Source organism: Triturus cristatus, chromosome 5_1 (assembly GCF_964204655.1).
Source record: "Triturus cristatus chromosome 5_1, aTriCri1.1, whole genome shotgun sequence".
NCBI lineage: Eukaryota > Metazoa > Chordata > Amphibia > Caudata > Salamandridae > Triturus > Triturus cristatus.
The window spans coordinates 166,179,986-166,195,820 of NC_140587.1; the positions used below are offsets into that span (position 1 = coordinate 166,179,986).

General features: G+C 46.4%; 1 protein-coding gene across 7 annotated transcripts in view; it reads left to right on the plus strand.

Moving 5' to 3' along the window:
* LOC146830535 (tyrosine-protein phosphatase non-receptor type 22-like) overlaps positions 1-15,835 on the plus strand; it is a 542,480-nt gene that overhangs the window by 472,997 nt on the left and 53,648 nt on the right. For 6 of the 7 annotated variants that reach the window (XM_085604743.1, XM_085604742.1, XM_085604744.1 and 3 more), the window contains one exon: positions 6,358-6,388. The exons of the other annotated variant lie outside the window; for it this stretch is intronic. In XM_085604743.1, the coding sequence (XP_085460869.1) occupies positions 6,358-6,388 (31 nt within the window). The remainder of the gene's footprint in view (positions 1-6,357; positions 6,389-15,835) is intronic. 7 annotated transcript variants of the gene reach the window in all.

Below are 15,835 nucleotides of genomic sequence, written 5' to 3' on the forward strand. Positions count from 1 at the left end.
TTGCTTCACATGAGAACTGTCTGTTGTTAAATATCCTTAACAGTGAGCAGTGACCTTGGTCTGTACATCGTGTAAAGAACCAGTCTGGGTCACTAGACGGTGCATGTTGTTGTGTGCAGGTTGATCGTACCACTATTTAGCCATAACATACACGCAGCTGCAGATACCTGAAAGACGAGTCCTTTAATATTACAGTGCAGCATGTTTTTAGACACATTCGGAAGAAGAGCTTTCGCAGGAGAAGAGACTAGCTGATCCTGTGATGTGATTCCACTCAGCTGATCTATACGGTATGGGGTCCCCCATTCAAGCCTAGAGACCTTCTTTTAGTCTAATAATAACCTATTAGTTTACTAGCGAAAGGAAGGTGGCTGATTCCACTGTCATGTTATTATGATTGCTCCTTTCATTTTCTATGGTATTGTAACAATGCTGATGGTTCTGATCTTAACCATTTGTCTGCTTATGTTAGCGAAGTTACTGCATCTTAGGACGCGAGGTTTATAAAATAAACTCTTTAAACTTTACCGTGTCTTTGTTTATTCTGTTGTGGACTGATATAAGAATACGAACAGGTATTTCCGATTCCCACCATTCCTGAGAATATCCAAAGTCGCTTGTTCTGGGTTGTCTATACATTGGGACCGCCGAGCTAAACCTCGGGTAACGAATGTGACACTAAGCTAGTCGGATAAGGGGTTCTGGGTTCTGAGGGGACTTTTTGGTACACCACAATTCTCTGAGGTCCAGATTTCCTGCGCATAGTTCTGTGCACAAGCAGAATCCCTGCAACAAGACTTTTTCTTATGCCTAAGAAAAGAAGAAAGAGGATTGTAAACTGGGATCATGGATAAGATGTACAATTAAATAGGTGAGCTCATCATCATAATAGAGTCAAGACAAACCCAGCAGGAAAGGAATAATGGGTTCTAGGAAGAGATTCATTTATCAATTCTATTTATTCCATCTTTCATATTTAAATAGACCACTTCTTTAATCGAGTTGGTAAACCAAATACCAAAGCATTTAATTTTGGAAATATTCCAATGAAAACCAGTTAAATAAATAAGGGCCAGATGTTCGACCCTTTTTTGTAGCCGCTACTGGGAGATCCTCCCGTTTGCAACTGCAAAAAATGGTGATGGCATGTACAAATGCTATTTTGCAAATCACTGACTTGCAAAATAGCATTTTCGACTCCCACTATTAGGAAGGGGCGTGCCTTCCTAATAGCGAGTCACCATGCCAAGTACAATTGTTTTGCCACCGCATTTGCGGCCGCAAAACACTAGCAGTTTATGACTCGCCTGTGGGGACCCCTTTGTGAGTATGTATGTGAGAAACTATTTTTAAGAGCAGGCAGTGGTCCCAGGGCCCACAACCTGCCCTTAAAAATATGTAACTGAAAAGTTTAATTTTTCTTTTTTAATTGCATCACGTTTTCCTCTAAGGAAAACGGGCTACTTTAAAAAAAAAAGACTGCTTTATTTAAAAGCAGTACCAGACATGGTGGTCTGCTGACTTCAGCCGGCAACAATCCCTGGGAGTGCTATCCATTCCTAATGTGGTCACAAATTACGCCTGCCTCATTAATTTGCGACCCCATCAGGAATCGCAAACAGTGTCTGAGACACTGTTATACATCCCAACTTGTGAGTCACAAATTGCAAGTCGCAAATGCAAGGCAATTTGCGAGTCGCAAATTGGTGGGTCGTACATCTGCCCCCAAGTGTCTAAGGTAGAATTTGGCAAGAGAAAATAACTCTGTTTTGTCTGAATTTATTTTATAGCCTAGTATTAAGGAAAATTTAAAAAATTCAAGAAGTAAGGCAGGAATTGAACTATCAGGATTGGATAAGAAAAGAAGAATGTCGTCTGCATATGCTGAGAGTTTCAAGCGTTTATCTTCATACTGAAATCCTGTTATTAAATTGTTATTGCAAATTCTAGACAAAAAAGTTTTGAGGCTTAAAACAAGAGTGGAGATAGAGGGCAACTCTGCTGAACACCTCTTTGTAAAGGAAAATACTGGGAGATTTGTCCATTAACCAATACAGAAGATGTGGGTGCCTTATACAAGAGAGAAATAAGAGAGATAATATTAGGTCCAAATCCATGCCAAGCAAGAGATTTAAGTAAAAAAAGACCAGTCAACTCTATTGAATGCTTTTTCTGCATCAATAGCTACAGCAGCAAACGGGTAAGAAAGAGATGAGGCTATATGTAATAAATTTAAAAAAAATCTAGAGATGTCTGTGGTCAGTCTACCCTTAACAAAACCTGATTGCTCCTTGACTATCAAGTTGGTAAAATAGGTTTGAGACGTAAATCAATTAACTTGGCAAAGATTTTGTAGTCTACATTAATAAGGGATATAGGCCTATAGTTTTTTCACTGTGTAGGGTCTCAACTGTCTTTATGAATAAGACATATGATAGCCTCTTGAAAAGTACCACTAACAGAACTAGAAGAGTAAACAATTGAAAGAGCTGTAGACGTTTGGGAAGCAGAATATTGGAACTATGTGAACAAAACTCAACCGTGAATCCATACAGTCCAGGAGTTTTACCCTTTTTGAGCCAATTGAGAGCTTTGAGAATTTCTGAAAGTGATAGGTCATGTTCAAGAGAAGAAGCATTAATGACATCATGGGGAGGAGGGTTAATATCCTTTAGATATGCCTCTATAAGAGAAGGGTCAGCAGGAGATACCAGAGTATATACATTTTGATAGAACTTCATACATTTCTGTAAAATATCTTGATCTTGGGACAACTGTTTCTCATCAGAAGATTGAATGGAATCTGTTATGGTGCGTTGTTTTCAGGTATTTAGATAATTAGCTAGGTATTTTTTCACTTTGTTGCATCCTCCATAGTAACAATCAGTACTCAGAAGTAATATGGAAGAGGCATTAGTTCTAGGTATTTTATTAGATTGGAATTTAGTATGAAAAATTTCATGTAAGTTAGAATTCAAAGTATGGAATTGGTGCTCTAGGTGTTTAATGCTAGACAATGTGGTCATGTCTTGTTTGTTCATTTTTTTTTAAAAAAATCAATTGAGCAGCAACTTTAAAAGTGTCCCACAGTAATTGGGGAGATGCATCTGATCCCGCAATAAGGAGAAAAAATGTATTGAAAAAAGAAATGAAAGAGGTAGAGAAAACTGGGTCCTGTAAGAGCAAATTATTAAACTTTCATCTACTGGATATGGGATATGCTGAGGTTAACTCCATATCAGCCACAACTGGGGCATGATCAGAAATAAAAATGAGCTCAATAGTAGAATTAATAAGGTTTTGTGAAAGGGACTTGCTGTGATGTAATCGTATGAAAGTGCCAGACAGAGGGGAGTAAAATGAGAACTATTTTAAGGAAGGATCGCGCAATCTCCACATATCTACAACATGGCTATGGACATAGGGAAAAGGGAAACAAGAAAATTCTTAATCAACTGAAAAAGAATATAAAGAGGAAAGAGAGTGAGCAAAAAGAAGACAACGGCCAATAAGTAACAACCTGTGGAAAGAATTATATTAGTTAGGACTGTATTAAAACATAACTGAAGGTCTCAACGTGAGAACGGGCCTACTGTGTCTATTGAGTAAGTTGAATGAGAGTGAATAAAGTTTCTAAGCTTGGCGATGTAGATTAAGAAAGTCCTTTCTCCTGTTAGCTGTGACTGAGGAGACATCCGGTGAAATAAATAACTTCACACTGGACCACATAAGTTGTTTCTTAGACTTTGCTGCATTTAGGATTTTCAAGAGATCCGTAAACTCCAGGAGCAAAATAATCGTTCCATAAGATTTAACAGGAGCTGTTAAAAAAGATAAACTAGGACCTAGTCGGTATGCTTGTTGGATGTTCAGTGTGGTGTGGAAGGTGATTTGAAACATTTTGTCAGAAATTAGGTAAGGAAGGTCACAGGATTCTTGCCTTCAATGCCCTCAAGAAGACTATAGATTCGGAAATTATTACACCTGTTTCTTTTCTCAAGATCCTCTGAGTGTTTTTGCAACATGAGGATATCTTTCTCGAAGGCTGCAATTTTAGTTATTTCATCTAAAACATCACTGACACGTTGGTCCACCAATGTTAGTCTAGATCCCATAGATGACCATTTATCGTCAAGAGTTTGAATCCATGTATTAGTATCCTCAATGAAGGGTCTTAGGGCTCTAATTTCTTCTAACACAGTTTCTAAAGAAACAGGAGTGGAGTTCTTATCTGGAGAAGGGGGGTCATGTTTGAGCAATTTATAAGCAGGAGAGGATGAGTCTGACTTCAATGAATTAATAGCAGCAGTCACAGAGCGAGAGGGAGCAGAATGTTCCATTTCTAAAGAAGAATTGGGCTCCTCCATCAAAGACTCTCCAGCTGACAGTCCTGAGTCTAATGTCTTAATAGAGTTATTCTTCCTGAAAAATGTTAATTTCTTAATTCTGCCCATAGTATAAAAAGCTGGCATTCAACTAAGAATGGGATAAAGGGGGCAAAAGCCCTGTTAATGATACACTGAGCTATGACTTCTCATCCTGGATGTGCTGAGGCAAATACCTTTTTTCTCATATAATTAATAAATAGCCATATTATTGTGAGAAGCCAAAGAGATAATCTAAATAATTAATGGAAGAAACAGTAACCAAAGTAAATTGTGAGGGCATCCAAGAAATTAGAAGCTAAAGGGTCGATTAGGATGTAGGGCGGATCGCCACTGCCCGCATGCTGGTGGCGATCCGCCCTACATCTTTCCCCACCTGCCACCCATTTCCCCCCACCATATTAGTATGGTGGGGGGGACCCCGGCGGATGGAAAGACCGTCTGCTGGTTTTCCGCCGGCCGACCAGTCGACCAGGTGGAAAAGGGGCTATATACGGTGGCGGTGTCTGCTAGACACCGCCATCCATATTAGCATGGGCAGCAGAGCATGGCTTTCCATGGCGGTGCCTGTCACCTTGTGCATGACAATACACACAGTGCATTCCCAGCATTGTGGCGGGCGGTGTTGTGAGCACACAATGCTGGGAATGGAGGATGCCACCGCCACGGTGGCAGAGGCATCCTAATTGCAGGTGCGGGACCGCTGCACCACTGGCGGACAGTCCCAGCACCGCTAGGGTGACGGGCGGACTAAAGTTCGCCCGCCATCCTAATCGGACCCTAAGACTCAATCTTGCGCAGTTTAAACATTGCTGCCAGAGACTCTCTGAGCAAAACTCTACCGACATGGTAAAAATCAAAATGGCAGTTGTCACGGTCCAAGTGGCCAATCCACTCATTTGAGAAGAAAAAAGAAGGCATTCATGCAGGGTGAAGTGTCTCCAGGATGCCGGCCACTTCCTCTTACAGGAACATCAGGTTTACTCATCGAATGTGGCCGAAGACCGCAAATATCTCATCTACAGTCACAGTGAGGAGCGGAGCCTTACGCCTAGGTGCCAGTCTTGTGTGGCGCCCTAGCAATGCCCCAGGTTATGATTTCCTGAAATAGAAAAGGTCTCTGTTTTTTCACATGGTCTGATCTGCTCATATGTTTTTGCTGCAGGGACAGAGGGTTGAAGAATGTGTGGAAGCTAAACAAAATGGGGTGCTTTTGGTAAAACAATAATTTAGCTAATTTTAGGAAAATTGGCTGTGCAGCAAGCATCCAGAAGCTGAAATTCATTTATGGAGAGGAGAGGGCTGAGCAAAGTCCACTCAGAATAGCGTTACATGACCGATTCTAGTAAAATTAATAGCTCTTAAAAACTGAGCATTAAGTGAATATACCTGAAATCATAATTAGAATCCCATGAATGAGGCAAATTGAGCGTTTCAAGTGCTATGATAGAAATATTATGGGGCTTAATTTTGCAACAGGAAATGCTGCCATCATATTACCATTTTCTTTCGCCCATTTTCCCTGTCCCCACTTGTTCTTTATGTTCCTGGTGGTGTCCAGTGGAAATTACAGTGAGGAGGGAAACAAACATATACCAATAATTGAGAGGACCTGTTATGTTACAATGCTCTCCGATATCAGAGATGTTACAGGATTCTATTTTTAGTGTTTTACGTCAAAGAAATGTGCCCCTTTCTTTAATTCAACAAAAATAATAAAAGAAACACATATTAATTATTCTAATTTCGGAATGTGGCCTGAAACAAAAGAGATACTAAGTGAAATGTTCGATGGGATCAATAAGTGTTAGGCCGAGTAAGGACTTACTCCAGGAGGCCAGTAGGAATGTTCAGGGGAACAGACTGAAAGAAAGAATGCAGCTGAGAGAATTGCCTCTTATGAAGAGTGGCGTGGGCATGAAATGTGTTAGATACAATAATTGACGAACTAAATATGTCTTTTATTTTCTAGAGCTTGAAAGTGTTGCGAACTTTGAAAAAAGGTAAAAAATTAAAATTTGTGTTTAAATATATAATTAAAAAATAAAAAATATGTATACAGTGCTTTTGTATGTATATGGAGATAAAAATATCTTTAACTATAACCATAACATTTACTTGACCAGTACTCTGAAAACCACTGCACCCGCTCATGATGTATCACTTGGCTTCTGCTACTAAGAATATGTACTATGAATCTGTGGGAGTTAATGCAGAAAGGGAAACAAAACAGTCCTTAATTTCAACAACAACAAAAATAGGTGCAAGTGCTGAATGCTTAGATTGCCTAATGTCGACTATCCTTAAATCCACTTTATGCTTCTTTGTTCCATCACCCTAAAGCTCTTGTCCCTTAATATCACTTGTGCAGGCTTTTTTATCTCTGTTTCATACCTGCTTTCCTTCCGTTTCATGTTCTTAATTCCATTTATATGTTTCTCTCTCTTGCTCTGGTGAAAGTCGGATGATGAAAAATAAATCCGAGTACCCTATATTGGGTGGCAGTGCCCACCGTTGGCAGCCACCGGCACTAACTAAGCCCTGGAAACAAAAGATTGAAATTGCAACCCTAGCAAGGGTTAGTAAATTCTATTTATTAAAAGCCTTGCTAAATGTTGTCAAATATTATGGGAATATATGCACATACATGTGGTGCATGTGTACACACACACACATATGCTATTTCAATTCTATATATGTCTGCCTGAGATGTCAGCAACATTAACAGTATAAATAATAATTGGTTACCTGCATGAGCAGGCTAGCACATGAGTGCCGCTAGAAGATCTACCTTGTCACTTGTGTTGCTCACTGAAAACTAAAATATAAGGAAAATAAAAATGTTACCAATAGGTGTTAAGCAAGTAATGGAACAAAAGCATTTGTTACCTTAAACTTCAATGGACGAGATGCCTCTATTCCATAGCCATTTCATGTCCTGTGTCACTATTCCAAGCAGAAGGTCTGGGTATGGGAATAAACACAAGGCCACAAGCTCATGCTTAGATATGATGGAGTTAAGGTGAGGGAATCTGAATCTTTGTGTTGGAAACAAAGTGTAAGGAACTGAGTTCCTCACAAGCGTATGTGCTTAGGTGCAGGACTAACTATGTATTTGGGAATGGAAGTCGCTGATTTAAAGAGCTTAGCCCATAGTTCAGTGATTCATTAGAGACCCAACCAGGATGCCCCTTCCTTCTCATAGAATACAATGAAGACTGTGCTGAGATTTTTATCATTGACAATACCGTGCCCAACATGCTCTCATTTCCCATCTAGAATCTTGCTGAATATACCGATTTTTTTAGTGGACCCTCACCAGAAAATGAAGACTTGTCGACTGAAACCAACTGAAACCAATGTTCCCTCCTGGACTTTGGCGATGCTGTTCTGGCTGAAATCCTCATGTCATCTCTTACTCTGACAATAATTAATACATGGTCTGACTCATCTCAGGGAAAGAGACATCTACCACATCACACCAGATTTTAGAGTTACACTGGCTTCCAATGGAGGCCAGTATCAAATTGTCATCTGACTTATAAGATTTCCCATCTGTAAAATCCACTTTACCTTGCCAAGCTGCTGCCTCTCGTCAGGAGTAAAGAATGATTGATTCTCAAAACCCTGAAATACAGACATTCTCCAGCCCTAAATCAATCAATCATTCAGAGGAGATGGTACCAACCTTTAGCACAGCTTCTGTCACAACTAATAACCCAACTTAACCTTTTCTCTATCAAGAAATTATGAAAAAGTCATTTCTGTCCCCCCTATCACTTGTTCTAGTTCTAAACTTGCATGTTGGTGTCTTAGCATATTCCACTAACTAAGGTGCCGATTCCGATCCGTTAAAAATATTCCCCGTACGAATCGTAATCGTATTCTTTTACGTACGATTCGTAGAAGTCCCATACAAACGGGCAAGTACGATTCGTATGTGAAAAACTACATACGAATCGCATCGGGAAAATTCCCCGACACGTCGTCGGATCGGGAAAAGTCTCCGACACGTCCCCGTACATTTTTACGTACAATTCGTAAAAATGAAGTCCGAGCGCGCAAGTATGATCCGTCCCGTCCGTCCGACTGTACATCCGTATGGAAAAAACACCGTACGGAGCGAACTTCTATAGCACTCATGTACACGTCTAAACATGTGCCCGCATACGTGCCGAACACCCCCCGTATGTACGCGATGTACCCCCAGCCCCGTATGTATGCGCCGTATCCCCAGCCCCCCCGTATGTACGCGACGTACCCCCAGCCCCCTATGTACGCGCCGTGCCCCCAGCCCCGTATGTATGTGACGTACCCCCAGCCCCCCGTATGTACGCGCCGTACCCCCAGCCCCCCCGTATGTACACGCCGTACCCCCAGCCCCCGTATGTATGCGCCGTACCCCCAGCCCCCCCGTAGGTACGCGACGTACCCCCAGCCCCCCTATGTACGTGCATGCCCCCAGCCCCGTATGTACGCGATGTACCCCCAGCTCCCCGTATGTACGCGACGTACCCCCAGCCCCCCCGTATGTACGCACCGTACCCCCAGCGCCCCCTATGTACGTGCATGCCCCCAGCCCCATATGTACGCGACGTACCCCCAGCCCCCCGTATGTACGCGACGTACCCCCAGGCCCCCCGTATGTACGCACCGTATCCCCCAGCGCCCCCTATGTACGCGCCGTGCCCCCAGCCCCCCCTATGTACGCGCCGTTCCCCCAGTCCCCCGTATGTATGCGCCGTGCCCCCAGCACCCCTATGAACGCGCCGTACCTCCCTTCCCCCGTATGTACGCCCTGTACCCCCAGCCCCCTACACCATGCCCGTGCCTGTACGCACCATACCCCAACACCGTACCCCATCCCCGTGCCTGTACGCACCCTACCTCAGGCCCCTACACCAGCACCCTCACCCAGCATCACGCATGTACAAATCTTACTACACCATTGCAAATGTGAGCACTGTACAACAACATGGCGGATGTACGCACGTTACATACGCGAAAACCACTCGTACTGAACCAGGACACTGTAAAATACCACAAGGAGGGTCAATTCGAATCGCACAACACCACAAAACACGTCCAACAAGCCCAAATACATCGAATACACTGACCTGCAACATCCAAACAGGTAAACAGAGGCCCAAACCACAACCACCTCTTATTACACACCCACCCAAAATTCAAACACAGCCACACCCACAAATGGACCAATAAAAAGGGCCCACACACACAAACCATGAGCCTTTGCAACAGACCCACTGCTGCCAGACCCCACATACAAACCACTGCACCATACTTGAACCTTGACTACACCTTACACTTGCACACCTTCACACAACCACCTTCACAAACACCCCCTCATCACATTCACACCCACACTGTCACATCCACACCCACACACCCACAACCATCCACACCCACACCCCACACCATGCCCACAGACAAGAATCCAAAGTTCACAACGGAGGAGCTGGAGATCCTTGTCAACGAAGTCATCAGAGTCGAGCCACAGCTGTTTAGAACATTGGTCAGACAGACCAGCATAGCGGAGAAATCAGCCATGTGGCAGAGGATCGTCGATCGGGTCAATGCTGTTGCGCCCATCAGAAGGACCAGGCATGAATGCCAAGCCAGGTGGTACGATCTGCGGAGGGCGGTCAAGAGAAAAAATGAATGAAGAGCACGCCCAGACCCACATCACTGGAGGTGGTGCCCCCCCGTAGACCAGTACATTACCATCCCTGGGAGGAGAAGGTGATGGGCACGCTTCCGCCGGTGGGAGTACATGGACTTGAAGGAGTCGCAGAGCCTGGTGAGTAAACAAACAACTCACGTTACAGGGGGGGAACCGCATCCACAACCCAACTCCAAATCATGCACGCGACTACCCCATAGCCCTCACCGGACACATCCACACTCAAAAAACACGCACATGCCACTAACCGGTCCATGCCCCATTCACTAAGCAAGGCCATGCCAAGTCACAGGCTACACAAAACACCAACACAAGACTGGATGTCCGCGATGCTGGGAGGGTGGGCCTCCCAAAACACATTGTGCAACTCAGAATCAGACACCAATGCCCTCAGCCCATATGGCCTAGGGAAGAGTCTTCCAAACAGTGTGGCCCGACACAGTACTGTGTTGCCTGCAAATGGTGGGCGCGTCGCAGGATGACATCGGTATGAACGGCCATTTAGCACATAACATCAGCTAATGAAGAGGCATCCCTCTGAAAGAGTTTCAGCACACACCCCCGCAGCAGCACAGATTCAAAGACAATCTGCTTCATGCGTGCCGGGCGATTCAAAACTAAGCCTCATGAACAAGCAAATGTCCTTTGAAAGACCTGCAAAGTGTGTGTGCCCAGGAAGCTGGGCTGAGGTGACAGAGGGTCACAGACAGAGGGAGGGAGGAAGACAGAGGGAGGGAGAGAGGGAGGGAGTGAGGGAGACAGAGGGATGGAGACAGAGGGAGACAGAGAGGGAGACAGAGGGTGACAGACAGAGGTAGAGACGGGGACAGACAGGGACTGAGACAGACAGACAGAGACTGAGAGGGAGACCGAGGGAGAAAGAGAGAGGGAGACCGAGGGAGACCAAATCCCCCTTGGGTGGTTTGGGTCTGCTCGCTCGTCAGCAGGTGGACTTAGTGCATGGTTTCAAGGTTTGGCAGTGCATGAACCAACCCTTTTTGTGACGTAAATCACTGGGGCATGTGTCAATGTGTGCATGAGTAGATCCTTGCTTGAGGCACAAACCTAACCTTACACCCAGTTTTGCCACTCACAGTGTTTGTTAGAACTGATTCACAAATGCTTTAGTAACCTTCCTGCGTTCTCTAATTGTCTTGAAAAAGCACCATTTGCACACTCTCAGTTCAAACCGTCATCCGGTTCAGCCACGCTCGCTACGCCCGCTCGCTACACTGCCTTACTGTCTCCCAAAATGATGCATCTACAAAAAGTGTGTCACCAACAGGAAAAGTGTTGAAAGCTGTGGCCTAGGGACATACCCATGCACCATGCTCAATGCACAGGGACTTGCCAAGTACAGACAAGGTAGATGACACTTGGCCCTGCTGTAGACAGCACAAGGCCCTCCTGTGACCACTGTACACTCAAACACCAACTCCACATGCCACCTACCTAGCACAGGAACTCACATTCACTGTCATGCCAGCATGCACCATGAGGGGATAGACACATCACCTGGTATATCCAATGACAAATCACACCACACCCAATAGCATGCCCGGTCACACCCCCCCCCCACCCCTTACACAACCACACACCCCCGGGGCAGGCAACGGATTTTGCCACTCCCACAATGGACATGTGACACAACAAGACCAATCCATTGCCAATTAAGCAGGCTACCATTACTGCCACAGGCCAAAGACTCAGGAGAGCACATCAAACTGTCCCCCGCAACATACCCATCCACAAGTGTACATTGAGAGGAATGCCAGGCATATCCAACTACCTGGAGGAACTGTGCCAACTTGAATATGTATCAAACATGGATGTCGCATGAAACACCATTAACATTGTCTCTCTCTCACACACAGGGCAACGTCAGGGATCTCCCCCCAACACTGGGGGGGAAGAATCACAGGCCCCGGCTCGGTGTCAAGAAGATCCCACCGGCAGCGACAACTCTCACCACTCCGTGGATGACCCCGACCAACCTGGCCCCTCTGGTGCCCAAGCCCCTGCAGCACCTGGATCAGGTACAACTGTGCCAACCACCACCCCCATTCCTGCCACATCCCAGGAAACACCCAGGAGCCCTGCTTGCACTGGACAACACAGCCAGTCTGACCAGGAGGGACAAGGTTCTCCGGGCACCCAGGAGGAGGCAGGCGACCCCGCAAATGCCATCCCTCAGGGGTCCCGGAGACCCGATGTGCCCACAACGGCAGGCCAGGCTCGTGTGGGCAGGGGTGGTGGGAGTGGAGGACGGCGGAGGCGAGAACCTGACCAGCCAGCTGAGGGAACCGGTATGGCACACATACGTCACATCCTGGACACATACCGGTGTGACACCAGGGGCATCAGCCAGGTAGTGGACACCCTCACAGACATCAAGAGGACCCTCGAGGAGATGAAGAACCTGTAGGCCGAGCAACATGCCAGTCAACGACAAAACCAAGGACGGATGGAGGCAAGACTGGCTGAGCTTGTGGCGGTGCAAACGGACATGAGCCGTTCACTCCGTCAGATTGCCGACAACATGGGCAACCCTCCCTGTGCCACCAGGTGAACATCACCACCAGCCACAGGGAGGGATGAGGAGGAGGAGGATTCGTCCGACGGAGCATCACAAGCATCGTCAAGGCCTGCATCTGAGGGTCCCCGGAGGAAGGTGGGTCGTCCACGGAAAAGACCGTGAGAGTCAGCGGACCATCAATATCTCCCAGGTCACCTGGCCTGGCACCTGGCCCTCTGGCACAACAGCAGCACCTCATTCAATGACATTCTCTGCCACATGGACTTGCTGGTCACAGTCTGACCAATGAAGACCAAGACTGTGGCATGGACTCTGATTACTTCCAATGCCAAGGATACCAACTCCCCCTGTGAACTTTGGATTCTAGACACCCGGCGAGCACCTCTTTTCATCCACCAAAACACGTACCCCACCACAAATAAAAATACTCAAAATCATGAGATGTTGCCGTCATTTTGCATTATTCCACAACATGTGAGTGTTGTAATGTCAAACTATGCCTGAGTGTTGAAGTAACTCCAACCATCCATACCCTGGGATCTCAGTCTGGCACAGGACACACATGGGTCACAATGTATCATTCAATACAGACATGGAGCACTATACTCACCCGTGATGGGCTCAACCTGCTGAGTGGGGGCTTGCACAACTGTGCGGACAGACCTATTTTGAAGAGCATCATTAATGCGCAGAGGTCAGGGCTCATGTGGAGTTTCATGGGGAGGGAGTCCCAGGTATGTTTAGCCAGGTGGGAGAACTATGTCCTGCATGCTGGAGTAAGGTGGATGTGGAGAATGGTGGCCAGGCCAAGGTTGGATGCACGGAGATGGCACAATGGGGTCTTGGATGACAGTGCCACAAAGTTGTTTTGGGGTCGTGGTCGTGGCCTGCCTCCTGAGTGTGGGTGTGGAGTGTGAAGGTCATCCTGCATCAGACAGTGATCCATTGCAGCTATCTCTGCTGGACGGTGATGTGGCTGGGGCGCCGGATGTTGAAGCAGAGCTGTGCAGATGCACCCTGGATGTGGACAAGTTTCATGGGAGTTGTAATGTACTTGCTCCGTAGAGGGCAGGGTAGGATTCAACACGGATGTCGTAGTGGAACGGGGGGATGGTCTGTCTTGCCTTGAGGTGGATCGATCTGGGGATCATGTGCATAATGCAGAGTGTGCTGCAGCCTGAGGTACAGATGCTGGTGATCAGCATAGCACATGTGAGCAAGCAATCCATGATGCACACCTGCTTGTGTGCGTGGCCACTGGGTGCTTGTGCAGGGCTCTTGCGGGTGGGACACATGCAGTTGACCCAGCTGTAAGGGGACAATCCACTGATGATCACCTCAGTCCTGTACAAGTCCAGCCTCAGGTGGCTGATGTTCACCATCTGGCAATGGATCTCATGCATTATTGAATATGAGAACTGGCAAGGTCTGCGTCTTTGGGGAGGGTGAGGAGCACCTGGCTGTCAATAGCACACGAGATGGTGATGAGATGCTGTGCGCATGTGATGGTGTAGAGGGGGATCCTGGACACATTGTAGACTGACACGCTGAGACATGATACCTGTGCCATGTGTCCGACAACGACACCATACTACATGCAGAGGCCTGGAGTCCCACTCCCATGGCCTTGTTGGGGTACATAGCCGGTGGGGAGTAGGAGGGACATGACCTCGTTGGTGTGACAGGGCCTAGAAGGCGTGCCAGCGCTGTGTAGGCAGTTGGAGTTGCACACTCATTATGCAAAGGTGTTGTGTGGGCGCTTAGTGTATGCCTGAGTGCAGGCAACAGATGTTTTGGATGGACATTGCTTGGAGGGTGGCTGCAACATCATACTGTAGCGTGATGTGGCTCATGCAAGGACATGAGGCTCGTGCAATGTGCAGCTAGCATGTGCAGACGGTCCAGCCTTTGCCACCGTGTGGCCGCAACTGTGTCACACACAAGCTGATGACACCCAAATGAATGGGTGGAGGGAGGAAGGGAGGAGCATCTTAGAGGCGTGTGTGTGGCCAAATCTTGAAACTTTGTGTGCCCTTGCTGCAGGGCCTGCAGCAGCATGCGGCATGTCCTGAAAACCATGCCACAAGTTGCACACAAATACAATGATGTCAGAAAGGACTACTGCAAAAGGTGTATGTTAAGGAAGAAGTGTCTGGTTCAGCATGGCACACACAGAGACAATGGATGCACAATCAGCAAAGATGACTGACACCAGATCAGGAAACTGAAGGGCGAGCTGCGCACAGGAAAAAACACTCAGCAGGTGTTGAGTGCCCGTTGTGGGGACAGAGATGCAAAAATACATACACAGCCATGGACTTCATGCACAATACAGAATAAAATCCCTGACAAACAGCCTGCATTTTGCTAATCTACACATAGACTCATATGCACAATCTCTGATGACTATGCCAGAGATGCCGCATGCACAGTGGCAAGAGACCTGCATTGAAAGAGATGAGGCACCTTGGAGGCTGAGGGACACCTTTATTATTCATGCATGCACGAAGGCAAAAGCATCAATAAGAACATACGCACAGGTCATGTGGATGAACATGTGGGACCTACACTGGCACCCCCCTTTGCACCACAGATGCTGGAAATCCATTGAACTGGCACATAAGTGACGGGGTTGAGCCAAACACCCCCTGCTGCTCACGGAGAGGATGCTATTCACCATTGAGCCTCTTATGGGGATGTCCCACACTATGTCAACCTGGTGCATCCCGTATGTTTCCGAGGGCAATGTTACACACATTGATGCCTTCATCACAATCCACAATCCCATTACAGATGACTGTCACCAAGTGTGACAATCAATTCATGTGAATCCTGCTACATGTCATGTGCCCCATGGTGAGTCGACATGTATGCATAGTAACAACACATGCACAGGAGCTGTGCACACACGTAAACAACTACCACATCCAAAAAGCCGTGCTGCAATCCTTACCCAAAGGAGACTTTTCACCATGTCCGTGCATGTAACACAGTCAGCACACGTTGCAGTACTCATGAGGAATAGCAGGAGCACAACGATGCCACCAGCAGACAGCATGCACAAATACCTGGGGATGAGAGACACACAAGAAGTCAGCCAAAAGTTGCTCATCCGCATGCATGGGTATGTACTCGACACGTATAAGGTAGTCAACATGCTAGGTGAAAATAGAGTGTCTCACCTACAATGAGTTAAATGACATCATCACTCGA